At 37.4% G+C, this 21,072-nt stretch overlaps 1 protein-coding gene across 1 annotated transcript; it reads left to right on the plus strand.

Moving 5' to 3' along the window:
* Window positions 1–1,410: 1,410 nt before the first annotated feature.
* Window positions 1,411–20,459, plus strand: rad50 (RAD50 homolog, double strand break repair protein). Its single transcript, XM_026372497.1, has 31 exons — window positions 1,411–1,504; window positions 2,037–2,170; window positions 2,399–2,482; window positions 2,740–2,891; window positions 2,989–3,174; window positions 3,360–3,564; window positions 4,214–4,342; window positions 5,098–5,263; window positions 5,900–5,958; window positions 6,277–6,411; window positions 6,607–6,813; window positions 6,972–7,154; window positions 7,373–7,530; window positions 7,637–7,812; window positions 8,019–8,256; window positions 8,822–9,011; window positions 9,182–9,308; window positions 9,474–9,667; window positions 10,474–10,584; window positions 10,761–10,853; window positions 11,109–11,222; window positions 11,431–11,558; window positions 11,752–11,853; window positions 12,011–12,133; window positions 16,082–16,167; window positions 16,254–16,396; window positions 16,480–16,613; window positions 17,390–18,832; window positions 18,930–18,977; window positions 19,148–19,246; window positions 19,407–20,459. The coding sequence occupies exons 2-28, from the start codon at window positions 2,042–2,044 to the stop codon at window positions 17,574–17,576; spliced, it is 3,939 nt and encodes a 1,312-aa protein (XP_026228282.1). The 5' UTR covers window positions 1,411–1,504; window positions 2,037–2,041; the 3' UTR covers window positions 17,577–18,832; window positions 18,930–18,977; window positions 19,148–19,246; window positions 19,407–20,459.
* Window positions 20,460–21,072: the final 613 nt, after the last annotated feature.

The raw sequence follows: 21,072 nt of genomic DNA on the forward strand, positions 1-21,072 counted from the left end.
TGTAACCTCCCCCTTATAAATGCCAACTAAACCAATTCCAGTAGCCATTGGGACAAAGAGTGTGACCATGGACATGTGGGATTAGGTTTTCACACTCAAACACATGCACAAAGCAACACACACATAAACTCCAACACAAGATACAAGGTCATGCCATTTTGATGTCAGGACAGGATGAAAATAGAAAGAGGGCCATGAGCTGAACAGACTGAGGCACAATGAGTCAGTCGGCTGATAACACAGACAGACTGAGTCAGTGTGTGTGCGTTCGTTCAAGTGGGGGAGAAGAGAGAGGAACTCAGAGAGATGTTCTCAGGTTTTTAGAGGGTTAGCTGCAGGTGGTAAACACCAGTACTGCAGGTCCCTGTGGACAGATGTAAACTGTTCTTCAACCCTAAACACAGGCTCAAAAATAACTCCTGTCTCTCTATTTCAATTACAAGTAGATACAAACTACTATACAAATCATGAAAATGTGTGTTTAACATATTATGTTGTCTGCTAATTCAAATAAAATACAACATAATCTCATCTCCATCTAACTGGCTTCTAATAACAGCCACACTGCTAGTGTCAGAGCAAAACAAATAGGTTTGACTTGACTGATTTTTTCATAGGGAAACACTGTCCCCTTGTGGTTAATACTTAGTAAATTGTCCACTTCAATGATCAGACATGTTTTGCAAGAAAGATCCATCTGAAAAATGGTGATCATGGCACTTGCTGTTTAAATCACTGTTACAGTAAATAAACAAGGACTCCAAACTGTTTCACCACAATAAGGCAGAGAATATTCATTTTACATAGAGACAACACCAGATTTCTCATAACTAAGTTACCTAATGACTGTATGTGTAACCAAATGTCAGTCAGAAGACAATTATATGTTAGACATGTATCAGATATAAACGTAGAAAAGTAGGGCTGCAAATAAAGATTATTTTAGATGAATATATCCTTATTTAGAGTAGGGCCTACTGAAAAATGTTTGAAAACTAATACATCGAGTTTATTTATCCTACAACAGTTAATCCTTAGAAATGAAATGATTTTTTACTCTCTAAATCACTTAAACGATGAATCAATTATCAACAATTAAAAAGCAGGTTAAAAGAAAAGCACATGTTATAATTGGGTCAGATGCGACTCACCTGTCGGAGTTCTACAACAACCACAGAAGAAGACGCAGCTTCGTCATAGAAGTAGAATATAAAGAAGGCGTGTCTGTAGATATGTAGTTGTAATTAATATTTTTGGTGCATTTAAAAGTGCTGCCATGATATTATCAATTAAGTCACTGTGTAAATGAAGCTGACTTGGGTGGATAGCATAAGAAACACAAAAACATTTAATATTATTTATCAACTTCTTATTCTATGTCGGCGTGCCCACTACCGGAAGTCCGGATACGTCACTTCCGTCCCAATCACCACAGCGCGAAAACTATATGGTGAAAACTGAACTTTAAGTTTTTACATCTGAGCTGCGACAACAGCAATTTGAGGTGAGTTTAATTCAATTAGATCAGCTTCTTTTAACGAAAATCACCGGTGTGTTATTTTAGGTTGTTGCAGTTTGTGTGTCACCAGCTTTTAAACACCGAAGCGTAACGTAGCAGTTGAGTTGGAAGCTAGTTAGCCTGCTACAGAGTTGACAGTGTGTAGCATTAGCTTCACAGACAAAGTCCACACAAGAGGCTCACGACTTTACCAAGTTAGCTTAAAACATAGCTTTATGTCAGTCTTATTTACAAGACATGACCCTTAAACGAGCATTTAAATATATAGACAGGCGTTTTTGGAGTACAGCAGCTTTGTGGGAACTCATGACATGACAGTTTGTTGTTGAATTTATACATGACACATATTCATACAAACACTCCTTACAAAGTGTGTGAATAGCTTTAGAAGTTGTCGTGCATTTTGCATCTAAATCGGTTCTGCTGCCGATCTCATAGTCGCCGTGCCCTGTTCACTGCTGTTTTTTAAGTAATATATTCACTTCGCTCTCTGTCTCTGTCTTTCTGTTTCAAAAAGCAAAAATGTCAAAGATAGACAAGATGAGCATCCTGGGGGTGAGGAGCTTTGGGATTGAGGATAAAGACAAACAAGTCATCTCTTTCTTCAATCCTCTGACTGTGCTTGTTGGACCCAATGGAGCAGGGAAAACGGTATGAGAACACATCTGACAATAGCAAAGGTTTTCTGTGAAGGATGACCAGTAGGGAATGAACTAGAACATTGACTGTATGCATTTGTGATGACATGTGCATCTTTTTTATATTTTGCATGTAAGCGCAAAAAAGCAGAATAAAATAACTAAGATATTTCAAAATACTAAATGCAACTCTCAGATTTAATTTCTTGTACAATATCACCCCTTTGTCTTTTGTTTTTAGACTATTATTGAGTGCCTTAAGTATGCAACATCAGGAGAACTGCCCCCTGGATCTAAAGGTGGTGCTTTTGTTCATGATCCGAAGGTGAGCTCACTCCCCTGTACTATTTGCAGTAACTGGCATTTTGAAGCAATTTTCTTTTTATTATATTAGATTATCTTACTGTACTGCAAATTGTGCACTGATATTATTTATACCAGCACATAGTACATAAATCATGTCCTTCTTCTTGTTTAAAGTCTGTCTTTACTTTAAAATAAATGTGCCAGCCTCTACTCCAGGCCCCTGTAGGTTTTCATGGCTATCTTTGATAAAGCAGATTTGTGCTGTTTGATTTCCAGGATGCTCATGAAACAGATGTGAGAGCACAGATTCGACTCTTATTCACAGATGTCAATGGAGGGAAAGTCACCATCCATCGCTCAATGTCCTGTACTCAGAAGGCGAAAAACTATTCCTTCAAAAGCTTAGAGCAGGTCATCACCAGGATAAAGTAGGCCACAGTTTATTTATTTATTTATTTATTTAGTAGGAAAAAAAATAATGATTTCTGTAATTATAAATAAGACATTATTACCCCTTTCTTCCAGAGATGGTGAAAAGGTGAGTTTGTCGTCTAAGTGTGGTGACCTGGACCGGGAGATGATTTCTGCACTAGGTGTATCAAAACCTGTGCTGAATCATGTCATCTTTTGTCATCAAGAAGAGTCTAACTGGCCACTTAGTGAGGGAAAAGCACTCAAAGACAAGTTTGACTCCATCTTCGCTGCAACCAAGTAAATTCCTACATGTTTGTCTGTTTTAGTGCATTTCTTTTGTGTCCATTGAATGAAAAAGCATGATATGACCTACAATTAAAATAAGAAAAACATGTACCTACGTCAGAATAATAACCTGTGTACACCATTCACATCATACCACTCTAGAGAACTGTATTACTATGTGTTTGTGTTCCTCCCAGGTATATCAAAGCTTTGGAAACAATGCGACAGCTGCGTCTTACACAGACCCAAACGGTCAAAGAGTGTCAGGTAGAGCTACGTTACCTGAAGCAGAACAAGGAGAAGGCCCAGCAGATTAGAGAAACCGTTGCCACCAAAGAAGCTCAATTGATGGCTTCTAAGGACAGTGTGCAGCAAATAGAGGGCCAAATTGAGCCACTAGAGGTGGGTTGATGATGCCTATTTTTATATGTTTATACTGACCACACTGCTATGTACAATCCTAGACGCTAAAAGTAAAGTGAGCATGCTTTCCATTTAAAACAGCATAAATTACAATAGGTACTCTTACACATAATTTTTTAAATGTCTTCAGGGGGCAGGTTTAGATGAGACATTTTATTCACACATTTGTAATATAGACAGTTTCTATAAATATGATAATTTTTTAGTAAGATGGCACACTATCTGGAAATTTTGTCACTGATAAATCCAGATAAACTACTTATATTTTTATATATATTATGTACTTATTTCATTGGCTGCACGTTTGGAAAGTTGGATTATTTATTGAATTCAGATTGTCAATTGTAGCAGCACCAGCAATTTATACACTAGAGATGAAAAAAAAAAAACAGATCTCCATGACATTAATGAATTGACACAGATGAACTGTAATGCTCTCATTTATATGTGAAATTAGCCAATATATAATGCATAAGCATTTTTAGGTATTTGACTACAGAAATTGCTGTTGGATTCACTTTTTAACAGGCATCAGATGAATAAAAGCCCTGCAAACCTTATAGTTCCTTCATAGTCATAGTTGTAAACATATGATGTGTACCAGTAATATTTCTTATGTCATTTTCAGAATCGACTGATGGATATTGACACAAAACTTGGAAAAGTGATGAAGCTAGACAATGACATTAAAGCTTTAGAGAGCAGGAAGAAACAGATGGAAGAAGACAACAGGGAGCTGGAGGAAACAATGGAACAGGTAACAGAATAACATGTAAAATATACAAACGGTATGTAAACGGACAGTTTTCACTTTTATGATCAAAAAGTAAAAAACTAATTAGGTGGAAAGCTTGAATAGGAAATTAAATCGCAAGTGTGTAATTAAAGATGGGTGGAAACACTTCATTAATTTCAGGACCAGAATCACTGCTCTCCCCTCAAAGACATTAGTGATAATGGGTGCAACAAGTGGCTAAAATGTTAAAATTAAAATAAAATAATGTTAAAAATAAAATCTGACAAGAGACAACTAAGTAACTAAGGGTAGAAAAAAGGAATGAGATAAAACATTAAATGATGAGGTTAAGAAGTAAAGAGCACAGCAAGCATCTCTGAATGTTTGTTAAACTAAACAGCTGCTTAATAGTACTCAAGACTCCACTCTCTATGACATATCATTACCCTAAATGGGAACCTAGTGAAAAGACTGCAGATGGTAAACAAGGTTGTTGTAATTCTGTAAAGTCAGTTTTCCATGGGCCTGCATGGATAAGAATTAATGATGGCTTGAAGCTTCTCTAAGCTTCCATGCCTCACAGGAGCCATAAATAACATAACTTGTCTAAGTCTAAAATTCATACATGCATAGGCAAATTTTCTGGTAGTGCATATATTTTAATAATGGAAAACCCCGGTTAATATTATACCTCTGATCTTGACATTTGTTTTATTTTTTGACATAAAGTTGTGCCGATTGGCTTCAGGGCCACTAAGCCGGTGTGTATGCTGTAGGTGTTCGAGGGTTCAGATGAGCAGCTGCAGGAAATTTACCAGAACCACCAGAGGACGGTGAGGGAGAAGGAGAGGAGGTTGACAGATTGCCAGAAGGAGCTGGAGAGAGCTGGCTGGGAGTGTCAGAGGCTGAACAGAGTCAAGGCTGATCTCCTGGTAGAACAAGGTACACACAGCTGCACAAGTTTACCAGTCTCTTTGTTTTATTTCATTTTTAACTTTTTGGTTTAAAATGAACTATTATTTTAATATTGTTGATCATTGCTCTTCAACTAATCTCTAAAAACTGATCAGGGGAAAGATTCTCTAAGATGGACTGACTACTCTTTAGATCTAATAAATTAGATGAAATACTAATATTTTGCACACAACTGTTTACTTCTTGACTATCTTAAGTAGGACTTACTTACAGTGTGGCATCTTTATGTAGCAAAGGACTAAGAATCAGACTGAGTAAAGTTAAAAATCACTGTTGCTGGTGTATATTTACAACAGGTCATTGAGTCTTTGTCAAACTCTCATTATTTCCTCCCCAACATAGCTAGCAAAGTAGTCAGTTTAATGTTTATTTGTAAAATTGTCTTAGTTGCATGAGGCTAAGTAAGAATGAAATTAATACAGATGAATGTGCAAAAGTCTAAATTGTCTGATGTTGTTCTATCAAGAAAAAAGTGTTCTGTTTGTAACTGTTCCATTTGTAACTGTTCTGAAAACTATGGCACAAATGTCATGTTGGGTTTCTATAAGACAAAACTGGAACACAAACTGAAATGTGGTGAACTGCTGCCTTCTCTTTTTCCAGGTCGTCTTCAGCTGGAGGCTGACCGCCACACTCAGAACATCAAGCACCGCGATACTCAGGTGAAAACAAAAAGGAAAAAAAAATCTATACACTTGTACCACAGCACTCAAAACACTACTGTTTTGAATGGATGTTCTTAACTGTTTTCTAACATCTCATTCTTGTTCCCATTGAATTTAGTTGTTGTAAGTTACTGTGTTTTAGTAAATTTGTAATGTGATGACAGACTGGACTCATGTAGAGTATCTATGCTAACTGTTAAGTATTGTTCCATATAAAGAGAATAAATACTTACTAAAATCACATAAATGCCATCCTTTGAGTTCAGTGCATGGACGTATAACTTGCTTTATATGGCTACTCTATCTCTCTCTCAGGTTCGCTCTTTGTCATCTTTTCTGGAAATGGAGGGTTATGATCGAACACCCTTTACCCCTCATCAGCTTGAGAGTTTTCATCGTCTTGTTGCTCAGAGACTTGATCAGGAAAAAGAGACGGTCGCCCATGTTTTGGTAAGAAATAGTCTGTTTTATCTTACAAAAGTCACAGTTGTGTCTTTGTGTGTAATTTTTTATTCAACTGACACGATATACCTCTAGTGCTTTTAACAGAAGCAACCCTCATTCAGTCTGTTCACATGTTTGCAATACTAACAGCTTTGTTATTTAACATTTTTATAATTTGTCCTCTTTCTTCTGTTTAATCAGGCGGACTTGCATGAAAAAGACCAACAGAAGCAGCAATCTATTGATGAAATGAGGGACAAAAAGACTGGCCTGGAGAGAACAGTGGAGCTGAAGAGAGACCTGCAAGGAAAGAAGCAGCAAGAACTAAGGAATGTCAGAGCAGAGCTGCAGCGACTGGAGGGTTCGTCGAGTCGACTGCAGGAACTGGAGAATGACCTGGCTGACAAGGTGAGTGTACCGACAGTAGATATGACAACGTTTCTTAGATGTGGGAAATTTAACAAGTGATCACTAAAATAAAAAGGGCATGTTTTTTATTATAGCAGGATAGCTGTTTGTTTTTGTTTTTTTTTGTTTTTTTATTTCATCCTTTCTTTCCTCTTCAGGAGCGAGAGCTTCAGAGCGCAGTAGAGCACTCCAACGTGGATGAGCTGAAGGCTGAGGTTTTGGAGCTTCAAAAAGATAAGACTGAACTTGACCGTGCACAGAGGCAGCTTGACCAAGAGATGGAGATGCTGAACACACACACCACTGCACGCACACAAATGGAAATGCTGAAAAAAGACAAGGTGAATATTCACCCCCTACCTGTGGAGTGGAGTGACACTTATTCCTTTCTCAAGTAATCTGAGTGACCCTTGGTGGTAATTTAACCTTGATTGTTAATCCCGTCTCTGCTTTTCTTTCCCCTTTTCACCTTTCTCCCATTTCTTTACTGGTTCTTGTCATCTTTCCTTTCTCTCTTCTTTCTTTTGTGCCTCTTGCCTTTCTTCTCTCATTTCCCCAGACAGAGAAGGAAGAGCAAGTACGGAAGATAAAGTCTCGTCACAGTGAGGATCTTGTGTCACTGCTGGGCCATTTTCCCAACAAGAGAGAGCTGGAGGACTGGATCTATGCCAAGTCTAAAGAAATCAACAACACCAGGGACAGACTTGCCAAACTGAAGTTAGTCAGATTTATCACAGATAAATGAAATGAATGATTTAAAAACTCTGTGGCACTTGGTAGTATTATGTCATTTTAAATTTAATAATTATAATAATTTTCACAGTAAGAATCTGGCATCAAGTGAACAGAATAAAAGCCACATTGGTGCCGAGCTGCGTAAGAAGGAGCAGCAATTGGCGGGTGACGAAGAGAGGTTCTTCAATGTGTGTGGCAGTCAGGATCTGGAGCAGGATTTGGGCAAACTGCAGGACGATCTGGAGAAGATCTCCAAGCAAAGAGGTAAATAGAAGTATGCACTGAGGGCTGCACTGGAAGCCAGTGATCAGTACCACAAACACATGGTGAGGGACAAGAAATTGATGTTTGTATTATAAGAATGTGACACCGTAAATGATGTTACGGGCAGTACCACAATACAGTTTTAACCTTCTAATGTCTGTTGTATATAGTTATTGTATTGTATTTTTCTCTGTGTTTTTGTATAGCCATGCTAGCTGGAGCCACAGCAGTGTACACCCAGTTTATCAGCCAGCTAACAGAGGAGCGAGAACCTTGCTGCCCTGTGTGCCAGCGGACGTTCCCTTCTGAGTCTGATCTGCAGGAAGTTATCAGCGACATGCAGTCCAAATTACGGCTGGTGCCGGACAAACTGAAAAACACTGAGCAGGACCTCAAGAAGAAGGAAAGGAAGAGAGATGAGATGATGGCTCTCAGACCTGTCAGGTATAGTGTTGTTTTGTTTACACTTGGTTAACACCATGGTTAAGAAAATTTACAACAGTAGACTAAAGTTGGCAAAAATATCCTTAATTAATTCACTCAGTCACCTTTTTTTAACGCCAAACAGACTTGTTTGTCATGTGTTTTACTGTGTTGATTCAATAGTAAATTAGTAGTGTTCAATAATAAAATAGTGAGTCCTTACCAGCCAACTGCATATGTTTACCACATGATTCATATACTGAAATAAAATAATTTAAATTTAAAAACTTGTTCTGCTATTTGTACAATTCATTATGTATTTTCATAGCTTTATATTCCTTGGTTCTTGGCTTCTAGCAGGTTTTCTGGCACATACTCCACCAGAGGGAGCTAGATTCTTCATGTTAGACATATCCCTGATTAGTAACCTAGTTTTTATGACCTTAGTATAACCTCACAGTTCAGCCTACATGTGGAAACACTTACATAATTATAGACCCCATCACTCTCTGCTGATAATATTTTATTTCTCCTTTCCCCTCTCTCTCTCTCTCTCTCTCTTTCTCTCTCTCTCTCTCTCTCTCAGGCAGTCAATTGTACAGGTTCAAGAAAAGGATTTGCCTGAGCTGAAAAACCGTCTACAGTCTGTGAATAGAGAAATTGAGAGGCTGAAGGAAGAGGTGGACGAACAGGAAACACTGCTTGGTACCCTGATGTCAGAGGAGGAAACGGCCAAAGCCTGCCTGCAGGACATATCTCTTATGGACCGATACCTGGTAGCTTGCCCATCTCAACGTCTCACTTCAGTTAAATTCGTACAGTTGTGGTGATTGAGTGGCATCACTCTTAAGACACTGCAGCGTCCTGAAACTGTATGTACAATTCAATCTTACCCATGTTTCTATCCTGTCTTTATTTATCTTGTGGAATTTTTTTTTCACTCCAGATGGACCTTAAAGAGGTGGAGAGGAAAATAGCTCAGCAGGCTACGAAACTCCAGGGAGTAGACCTGACCAGGACTATTCAGCAAGTCAGTCAGGAGAAACAAGAAACTCAACATAAGCTCGATACCAGTAAGATGGGAATTTATAGACATCCACATGCTTCTGCAGTGTCAGCATAAGTTTTAAATCTTATGCGATGCACTAAATGATCTTCTAAATTGGTCTTCTTTCAAAGCATCTCTGCAGATTGTTGACCTGTTGATCAGCATTTTTTTTTTTTCTTTTTCCTTGCAGCCTCCAGCAAGATAGAGCTGAAACGTAAGCTGATCCAGGACCAACAGGATCAGATTCAGGCACTGAAAAGTGCTGTGAATGAGACGAGAGCAGAGAAGCTTCAGCTGAGCAGTGACATGCAGAAACAGCAGCAGCTGGCGGAGCAGTGTGTTGAGTTCACCACTGAAATACAGGCTTTAACCAGGGACATCAGGGTAATTGTATTGTTTTTTTGTAGTTATTGCATTTAGAATACATTATTGTTAATTGTCAATAAGAAAGAGCTGTTAATTTTAGAGAAGCAAGCCATTATTAGGCTGCAAAATCTAAATACGTCCATTGGGGATAACAAAACAAAGAAGCTTGTGATGATCCCTGGAACAATAAAAGGCTCTAAAGACCATGGAAATGTGTGGTGTATGACAGAAGACCTCCCTCAGTAGTGGAGAAAAACCTCTTTATAACAGCTGACCAGAAAAAGAACATCCACCAGGAAGTAATTGAATCTTTGTCAGAATTGGCAATCAAGAGGGTTTACCACAAGGTGTACACCACTGGTAAGCCTCAAGAACACATAACATAATGCTGAATCAACATATGAGATTAGAATAGTCTGGAGAAGGGAAGGAGCAGCTTATGATCCAAAGCTTACTACCTCATCTTTGACCTAGGTGGCGTTAATGTTATGGTGTCAACGTGTACGGCTGTTAATGGAACTGCCAAAAGAAACTTGTACCCAATGCTTGAAAACTGAAGGATAGATGGACTGATGCTGGTGGAAAATGACCCTAAACCCGTCATGAAAGCGGATCTTGTTTTGTTTTTTTTATTTTCAATCCATTCTGTTGATATGCAGAACTAAAACCAAAATACCTTAACAATGCTGTATATTTTTTCCCAATACTATAATCTTTTATATGTGTGAGAACTTTTTATATAACTCCTTTTTTAAATGTACAGAACGTGAAGAATGCCTGTTCCCTAAACAAATAATATGTTTTACCTCGCTTTGTACAACCAGGAAGCAAAGGAACAGCTTTCCCCTTTGTCTGCTACTCTGGAGAAGCTGCAGCAGGAGAAGCAGGAGTTGGTTGAGCGCAGGAGGCAGAAGCAGGAAGAAGGGCAGGAGAAGGTGGACACATATTCACTCTACCCTATCTCTAAACTTGAACTGCACATATTTATCAAATAAACACAAAGTAATACTAGGATACAGATGCACTACAAGCAGTTTTAAACTTTCTCTACAACATATATGATTTTTTTTATCTTTACTTAATCTACTTTCAAACAATTTGCCCCTGACAGATAAATGCCATTAAAGAGAGAGTGAAGACGATCGACACGTTGGAAAGAGACATCACCAAATACATTAATGAGGGCAAAGACAAATACAAAGAGGTAATGTTTGGTGCTGTCGTACTTCATACATCTGCTTTTCTGATTCCTGTAGGTGCTATTTTTGTGGTTGCCTTATATGCTAATGGTTTGTGTGTATGCTGCTCCCATTTACCTCTAAAGAACAGCTTAACTTTACTTTTACTCAAGCGATAGCATTTTATTTCATATCACCTCTATAAACTCAGCTTTAATTGTGTTAAGATTTTTTAAATTTTTTTATTAGTGAACAATTTTGACATGATGTTTCTATTGCAGCAAAAAGAGGCTGAGCTTCAAGAAACCAATACTCAGCTACATGAGGCTGAGAAGCATAAAGAGAAGATAAACAAAGAGATGGGAAGCATTCGCCAGGACATAGACACACAAAAGGCATGACCTCCTAAGTTGTTATCTTATTATTATTATTATTATTATTATTATTATTATTATTATTATTATTATTATTATTATTTGCCTTTTACTTTTAAAGAGTTCAAAGTACTCTAATAACTCATCAATAATACCTTTATTAAAATTGAATACACCAAAATGGTTTGAGGCAGTGATTAGTCCAGTCTCACATTTTTATATTTTCTAGGTCCAGGAACGCTGGTTGCAGGACAACCTGACCTTGAGGAAGCGCATTGAGGAATTGAAGGAGGTGGTGGCTAAACGCGAGGCACTACTGAAAGAAATGGGCAACATGCAAGTTTTGCAGCTACGCCAGTAAGAATACTACATCGTTATCAAGCAAAGAAAGGGCTCAAGTGGCACAGTAACCTAGATTTCAAGACAGTGCCAAATACAGAGGCACAAAGTTTCATTTACATTTTCACTAGAGAAATCATGGTCACACTACTTTGTGATATTTAATGTGACTCTCAATATTTTAAACTTATCATCTGCTGGCATTATTCAGGGAACGGCGTGAAGCAGAGCGCAAGTTAGAAGACTTGAAGAAGAACCGCAGTATTGCGCTGGGTCGTCAGAAAGGCTTTGAGGAGGAGATACTTCATTATAGGTGAAACATGAAGATATGTTGCCACGTTTACACTTTTTCTCCAGCAGTCAAGCATTATAATCACAAAACATCACTAATTCCTTTGTCTAATCTGTTATTTATCATCATTTCTTTAAGTGTATCAGTTAAACTTGCTCTTTGAATTATTCATTTGCAGAAAAGAGCTGCGAGAAGATCAGTATGACAAAGCTGAAGAACGCTACAAGGACAAGATGATCATAATGAGGACTACAGAGCTTGTCATTAAGGACCTGGATCTCTACTACAAGGCCCTTGATCAGTAAGTGCTCACAAATACCTTTGTATTAGGTAGGTAGGAATGATGTGTTATTTTATCTAAACATAAAACAGTTCCTGAGGTTAAGTTTGTGTAAATGGGTGGGACATCTACTTGGTCTGGGACAGTGCATACTGAGACAGATCTGACTCAGTGATTTGATGGTCAAACTGCTTGATTACTGATTAGTATTTTTGCAAAGTTGTGATTTAATTTCATAAAAGTACAGAAAATACATATGTGTAACAATTAAAACTATTGGTGATGGAACTATCGCATAATACAAAAAACAATCATACTGTTTGAGTTTGAGTGGCTTATTGTATTAATGTGGTATTTCAGTAATACGATGGTCGTAAGGTGTGTGGTTTTTTTAATAAACTGAGAGAGTTGTCCAGTATCTTTTTTGAAAGTTTGTAGTCAATGATGACAATTTAAAAAATAAGAAATTATACAACTATTTTACACACAATTATTATCCACAGTTAAATTTACAGTTTCCACAAAGTAGTAAAGAAACATCAACAAGTAATAAATAAATAAAGATAAACAAATAAATGAAATAAATACATTTGGAATAAGCATCAGTAGTTATACAGAAATACTTAATGCATTTAGTCGTTTTTCTAAGGTTTAGTTTTCTCTTGAACACATCCTTTGAATAACCATCTTTAGTAGTTTCTCTGTTGGTATCAGACTTACAGTTGAAGCCAAACCACTGCAACCTTTGTACGTTGTTCGGTAGAGAGGCAGTGGCCTTGTGGTGGGGGAAACTCAGTCACACAGTGATGTCAGTTCTGTTCCCGACAATGACATTAAATGTTTTTCTACTGAAAGGTTCTACACAACAACAGGGGTCTTGGTTTGACCCCCTGGCTGACTCTGTGTACAGCATTGAAGTTGTTATCATATAGCGCATCATCGTTTTTAACTTGTCACCTCAAAACTCCTAGTATAATGTAGGCTTTCTGTATTTGGGGCTGTGAAGCCTGTCATTCTGAGAACAGTGAATTGGTTTTGAGTTTCAAGCTAGCACTACCTTTAGTTGCGTGTTATAGCTTTAATTATTTAAAAAGATACTGATCACATAATAAACAAAATGCACACAAATATAAATTAGGTTGTCGCATCCACGAGTACCTGAATGAATGGTATTTCAGGGATATTTGAGATGATGGTATTTATAAAAATAATACCTAAACAATGTTATATGGGTGATTGCAGACTTTATTTTTCATGTTTTGATTCTGTTTGTTTTTTGCATTTTGTGTGTAGCTGCAGAGGGGTAGCACAGGAGTGGAGGGGAAAAGAAAGTAGAGGGAGATACCTCCTATACCCTCAGCTGTCTGAATAAATAAAAGCATTGGTGCAAAGTTACTTATTTAGAAGTGTTTGTTTTCAGTGTCTTCAGAAATTAAAAATTATTTGTTTAAATTCGAAAGATAAAATGAGTTCCTCTCCGCTTCCTAAGCAAAAGCAGCTTTGGCAACCTGTGGTTCTTTTTCATTTTACCGTCTCTCTTTCATCAAATCCATTATTCCATTATTTGGTTTTGTCGTCACAGATTTAATTGAGAGTCATAATGTCTGTCTGTTGTGATAGACAATTACTTGGACATCAAAGGCCTAAATCTGCCTCAGCAAGAAAGTGTGAACTCACTGTCACAGATACCATCTGAGAAGACAGCACAAGCATCATTTACCCATATGTGTGGGTTGTTGCTGTCATGATTAAAATCAGACTTAAGCAGCCTTCCAGCAGACTAGGCATCCAGGTCACAGTTTCTGTTTGAATGCACAGACGTGTGTTAGATTTTTTGATTTGGGAGTCGGAAAAAAAACTCCCTTCGTCATGCACTCTGCAACACATGGCTGTGTCTGCATGATTGGTCAAAGTGCTGAGACAATGATGCCATTGTCACATAATTGTTGAAATGACTTTGAATTGTAACTGGTTAGTTGTGTGCTTGTGCAGCCGCTGTTAAATACACAAAACTAACTACCAAGGTAGACTAACTTTACCAATGCCAAACCACAAAAGTAAAAAATGTTGCCTTTAATTAAAACCAAAAAACATATATATTTTTAATTTCAGTGTTGTATTTACTGCACCAGATGATTAGTTGTCCAAGTCTTGTTTTGATCTAGTGAAACTGAATCTCAGTATGGAGTATCTCAAAGAAGGCTACCAGGTTAATGGGTCACAGAGACAGACCAATTACTGTAGGTGTGTAAACTAAATGGGATTTCCGGTTTTGCCATAACAACCATAATTTCTATACTACTTTTAGTATAGCTTTACAGTTTTTGTTTTGTTTTTGGGGAAAAGTGGTTGTCTGATGTATATGCAGAACTGGATAGTAATTTTCATTTCATTCATTTAATATATTTGTTGTGCTTTTATTTATTGTTCTTGCATATGTAGAAACAAAAGGCTTGTGATCTGGTCAATAACAAAGAATGCTCTACTGTGACTATGGTAGCCAATACAGGTTTCATCTGTAGGTCTCAGATTATAATGCAACACACCCCAGAACCACCCATTTCTAGATGCCGTGCTAGAGACGGGGTGGGTAGTGGACTGTAAGGAACCATCCTAGTCGATATTAAATCAAATTGTCAAAATGTCAAATTATGCTCTAACCCATCTAGCCAGCCTTCACAATTTGGCTTTAGTCAAACTTACTTAGATCCTTTTACTTCCCTGTTTTCCTCTATTTTCAGGAACTGACCATTTAAATGCTGCATAATATATTCCACTCGTTAACAAGTACCAGTGTATCTACTTCACCTGTCAGTGATATACCACTTATACCCTGGTATAACAGTATACTACAGCAGTGTAATGAAAAATGAAATTCCAGACTTCATAAATTTGCAGACTGATTTTTTCCATTTTTTTTTTTCCAAATGCTTGAATTAATTAAATACATGAATTGAGCGCAAACAATGTGATTTATCGAACCCAGAAGCTCTCATGTCTAAAAAGCAGGTGCAGTCTGCTTGGGCGTAGATGGCTGCTGTTATTTGGCCAATAAAGATTCATAAGAGAAATTAAAGAATGCGTCAAATGTCAACGTGTTTACCGCTTGTGCTAATGTATACGGAATGACGAAAACCTATTTTTTTGTCCAGCACTGCAGTTTCAGAGTTGCTGAGTGAACTACAAGCATGTCCAAGTCACATGGCATTTCTGGTACCCTTGCAAGTCAGAAGTTTTCCCCTTCCTCTGTTGAATCAGCAATTATTCAAATACGATAGAGTATAACAGATGGATGGATAAGGACTCCTCTGCTTCCTTTCTTCATGGTTTGTGTTCTTATCCACAATATGACAGAAGCAGCGCTGTTAGTTACATTGTTATCGTTCTGGTGTTTTTAGACCACATTAGTTTCTCGTCAATTTGCTAGATTGTAGACAAAAATGCTTCTTGGTATACAGGAAAGCAACATCCAGTGACATTGATGTATTGATATGTTATCTATGTCTTTAATCAATATTAAAAAGATTTATTTTCTTTTTTTTTTTTTATTATTATTGCTGTTGCAAACATTTTTTTACCACATTAGCAGAAAATAGCTTCTTGTTTGAAGTCAGTCAGGTCAAACTCCTGTGCAGCAGGAAGGTTTAGTGATACCTATCCTGTGTCAGGTTGAATTCAGGTATTGATGCCTTTTGCATGCATGCTTGTATGCACCTTGGTGTGGTATGCATCAGATTACTTTAGTCCACCACATGGTCTAATCCAACACCACTTTCTGTTCTCATTTTCATTTTTACACACCTATTATAAATATGTTGCACATATACAAAAGGATGGAGGAAATGCTTGACAGTCATATTGGGTCAAGTGTGGTGGTCTATTTATTATTTGATGTACAGTTAGATTTTTGTAACACATCATTCCAAAGACGATGTGTTTTCCAGCAGTTTGTATCTTTGTTTTTCCTAGAACCATCATGAAGTTCCACAGCATGAAGATGGATGAGATCAACAAGATTATCAGAGACCTATGGCGTAGCACCTACAGGGGTCAAGGTACATTTCACTTGTTAAAAATCCATTATTTCTATGTAGTATTTACAATATATACTTATTTTCTGTCTGTCATGCCTACTTTTCAGATATTGAGTATGTGGAGATCAGGTCTGATATGGATGAGAACGCATCTGCTGGAGTGAGGCGCAGAGTTTACAACTACAGGGTAGTTATGGTGAAAGGAGACACAGCTTTGGATATGAGAGGACGCTGCAGTGCTGGTCAGAAGGTAACAGCACACAGCACAGCACATTTTATTTCATGATGTAAGAAAGTACTATAAAGACGTCTAAACAATGTGTATGTGTCTAGGTGTTAGCGTCTCTGATCATCCGTCTAGCTTTGGCAGAGACCTTCTGTCTGAACTGTGGGATTCTGGCCCTGGATGAGCCCACCACCAACCTGGACCGGGAAAACATTGAGTCACTGGCACATGCACTTGTGGAGTCAGTATATACACATAAATAACATTTGTACCTCTTTACTCGATGCACAGATTCACAGCTTTAATAATGAAACCGTTTTCCTATATTTTAAAATTCTTTATTAAAATTAAAAAAGAAATTCAGAGAAAAAAATGTTTTTTTTTTTTTTTATATATATATATTTTTTAAATTATTTTAATAATTGTAGTTTACTACAAGGAGGCTTTTTTTTTTTTTTTTTTGCTTCTGAAATGCTAGGGTTTTACCAATTCTCCACAATCCCACGGTGAACTCCATACTTCAGTTTCTGTTTTGTTTCTGGGGGGCTTTCAATATATGGATGACCTACACTCTGGCCTCAAGCGCTGTCAGATGTCAGGGTCATGGCACGGCGGGGTGGCATGGTTTTGTCTTCCGGAACCTTGAGACGAGTTTCGGTCTTGGTTTCAGAAACGTTTCACACCATTAAATGTATTATTATCTGCAGCATTTCAGCAAACATGAAACTGACCTAATCTCTTGAAGTACACTAATAAAACGCACTAGATAATCAGTCAATTACTGATAAGATGAAGTGTTTTCTGTAAGTTACTGTAAATCAGAGGTAGAAGGTACATTTGTTAAAGTACTACTTTTATAAGTGCAGTTTTTATTATAGTAGTATAGTATTTTTATGTCAACTTATTTTAACCCCAGTATTAAACTTGAGTTTGTGTAAGTTACTTCTGCCGTATACTGTAGTTACTGTGAATAACAACCATGAGGTTTATGTTCTTCTTTGTCTCTTCTCTCCTTAGGATCATTAAGAATCGCTCTCGCCAGCGTAACTTCCAGCTGCTGATCATCACCCACGATGAGGACTTTGTGGAGCTGCTGGGGCGGTCCAGCTACATCGAGCATTTCTACCGCATCCGTAAGAACCAGGATCAGAACTCTGAGATCACAAAGTGCAGCATCACTTCCCTCTCATCCTATCTTCACTGAGCAGACGCATGACTCTTTAAACTGCTGAGCACACACACCAGTGTTTCCCATATTTTTAATATTCCAGTTTTCTGCAGCTTTTAAGTCACTCCTGTTAGCTGTCTGGGAAGTTAAATGTTCTGCACCATACTCCAAGTAGTAGTTTGGCAAATCTCCATAATTCAATATGCAACATTTTAAATGTGCAACACAGCCTTTACGTGTCCCTTTCTTCTCTCCATCAACCTGGAGAAAATCTCTTTAAAAGCATTCTGTGTTTGTAATATTCCTCCTTAAAGTCATAGTTTAGTAACCTAAACATAATTAATATGTTATGGTTGCCTACAACAACCCCATCAATCCTTTAACTGATCATTGTCTTGTTTAAAGCGTCTTTGTGTGTTTTCACAAATTCACAACGTTTCAAGATAAACTGTTCAACTATTATTCTAATGCATAAAATGGGCAGCCTCCATCCTGAAATAGAAACCTACATAAAGTGAATCAAAGTCAAATGCGTGTAATTCTGTTCATACAAAGCAAATTATAAAAATAATATCTTAATGGTACTGAAACAACAGTGGCTCAAGACTATTTCAAATGAACATTTTGAGAATTGACCTAGTGTCATTAGTCTTTGTAAACTAACTGTTAGCAGCAGTGGAGCCTGTTCTTCAAACATCAGGGCAGTATCATTATATTATATTTATCATTATATTTCCATGTTTGCCACTTTGTGAGTGACTTTGTGATTTGGAGAATCCATAATGTTCTGTCATTAAATTTCTTGTGGTTTACCTTGGTGTTTAACATATGACTGTGTCTTCCTTCACTTCATTAACAGATTGCTGGTTAGAAAGGTTTTCTTTTTCTTTTGTTACTAGTATGACTACCGACACCATAGATCGGGTTCAGAGAATTGTAGCCTAGTTTTGACGAAGTACCTCATCAACCACTAAATCTTATCTCACTGCATTCGTTTTTTAACATGGGTGGAAGTACGTAGCAAAAGCGGGGCGTGGGCAAATCAAGTATAAATCTGTTCTCAGACAAGACCTCAGAATCGACTGCAAACTGACTATTCGAGTGATCAGTTTAAGGGCTTCTTGAAAAAAAGCATCTTCCAGAGTGTCATGAAGACAACAATGCTTCTGCTGGTCTCTGCTCTGTCTCTGCTGGTCATTCCAGCTATCGCCAGTCCTACTCATTCAAAGCCTGACGCTAACCTAAACATTATCATCCATCTGGCTGAAAAATACAATGAATCTCTCACTAAGGTAAGATCTCATCTTATAAGCACCATTATTTTCTTTGTTTGTTTAATTATTGTTACATGTTCAACAATAAATCTAATTTTTCTATTGTTTGTTGCAGGAATTCTTTGTGGATGATGTGCGTCCTCTGGTTGAGGCTGGTTGTGAGGTCAGAGGAGTTTTGTGTCCCCTAGTATTACATTTGTGTTAGATTTTAGTTTTGTGTGAGAAACTTGCTAATTAAAGACATGTTGCTGTGAGAAGTTTATAATTTTACAGCATGTTTGTGCCTGATTTATATTTTAAAAGATAATACATCTTTGCTTATGTTGCATACAGGACAAGTTCTTCTGCAAAGTGTACGAGATCCTCCATGAGCGTCCAGAGCACGCCGGGAAACTTGTGAATAACTTGAGGGTTTTTATCGAACAGAAAAATGTAAGAATTCCCTTTTAATTTTACATTTTATAATTCGGGTCATGTGTTAGAGACATTTAAGGTATTACACACTACCTTAAGGATTAATTAATAAAAAGGATTTAATTGAAACATTAATTAAATGCAGTGCACTGAATCAACGTGATTTCTTGCCTTTCAGATAAACTGCACTGAGTCACTAAAGGATGTGACGCCAACAGGAGTCAGCATCCAGTTACCTGAGCTGATGAGACACCTCATCACTTGTAGCCAGCGGAGAAACTTCACGAAGGGCAAAAAAAACGACTGAAATCTTCCCCAAACCTGGAATCAAGCTTTTAGAAGGTGAATTAGATTAGATGAATTCGATTCTAAGATATTTTAGTGTTTAAAAATCTTCACAGACTAAGTGTAAATTACTTGATGTTATCTTCAAAATGATTCATATTTGCAGTCCCTCAGAATGATGCACAGCCAGCAAAGTTCACAACAACACAACAGTGAACTACAGCTCAAAGTAATTCATGTATGTAGCCATTGGCTACCATAAAGGTTTAAACAGTTTTCCAAGTAAAAAGTGAAAGTTACAGTGACCCAGATCTCAGCATATTTATTTTTTCACAGTATTTAACATAAATTAATAACTTATGGTAGTTTTATATATTTGAATTGCATATTTATTTTAATCCTCTCAGCGTTAAAATAAGAAAAATAAATCTTGTTGCCCTTGATTCTAGCTTGTATGATTTTGTGTTTTATGATGGTGGTATTGTCCACACCCATAGCCACTTCTCATTACCTGGATCAGGTGTGTCCAGTGAATCTGAAGCTGGAAGATGCCGCCCCTCATTGCATCCTCTCCAACTTTAGTTTGCCTGAACACACCTGATCCAGTTGACCAGCAGTGGGAAGGGCAGTGAACTTTGAGGATCAGGTTGGAGAACCACTTGTTATGAAGCTTTATTTCCACAAGTCGTCTTTTTTCATTCAGTCCTACTTGACAAGTAAAATACTTGCAAAATGCCGCTTATGAGCACAGTTTAAGCTGCATCAACAGTCTTAAATTCAGTTGTATTTACCTTTTTGTACTATTGTATTTACTATTTGTATTTTCACTTTTTATTTCCTTAAGTACATTGTGTCAGTAGCATTAATCTCATTTGCGTGGCATTAAATGTACTTTGATACTCTTAAGTTTGACTTGGTGAAACGAGATGTTGTTAAAACCTCTGAAGGATGCAAAAATAATAAACAAATGTCTGAGTGAGTCTTAGAATTCACGTGTCATGATTGCTGAATGTGTTTCTATAAGATGTAACTGGTGTGTGCAGAACTACTGAGTGAGAGCTCATGTATCTCTCAGACAGAAATAAACAATTATTAGTTTAAGACCTAATTTGTTGAGACTTGAGGTCTAATAAGTGATAGGGTGTTCCACTTTTCCTGTATCCACTTGGGTTTGTAGATCAGTGTGTAATGCCCACTGTTCGGAGTAGTGGTGAACAACCTACTTTTACTCTTTTAAATAATCTTATCAATTATATTATCACGGACCCATTTAAATGAGGTCTGATGGAGATTTTCTTTCTTCTTCAATGGTTGTGTCTGTTTGAACCAGACTTTACATGGACTTTGGGAAAAGTTGATTTCAACAGCATCATCTTCACATTTATCATATTTTAGCTCAGTTTGTTTCAGCGTCACTGATCATGATTCAGTAGTACAGTAATCACAGTATAACACCAAGTTGATTCATCAGCCAATAGAAGTGAGAACATATGCAATGGAGAGGCAACAGCAACCCCCAAATAGAGAAAGTGGTTTTGAATGTGCTGGCTGCAGACAAA

The sequence above is a fragment of the Anabas testudineus genome, chromosome 14 (genome assembly GCF_900324465.2).
Source record: "Anabas testudineus chromosome 14, fAnaTes1.2, whole genome shotgun sequence".
Taxonomy (NCBI): Eukaryota; Metazoa; Chordata; class Actinopteri; order Anabantiformes; family Anabantidae; genus Anabas; species Anabas testudineus.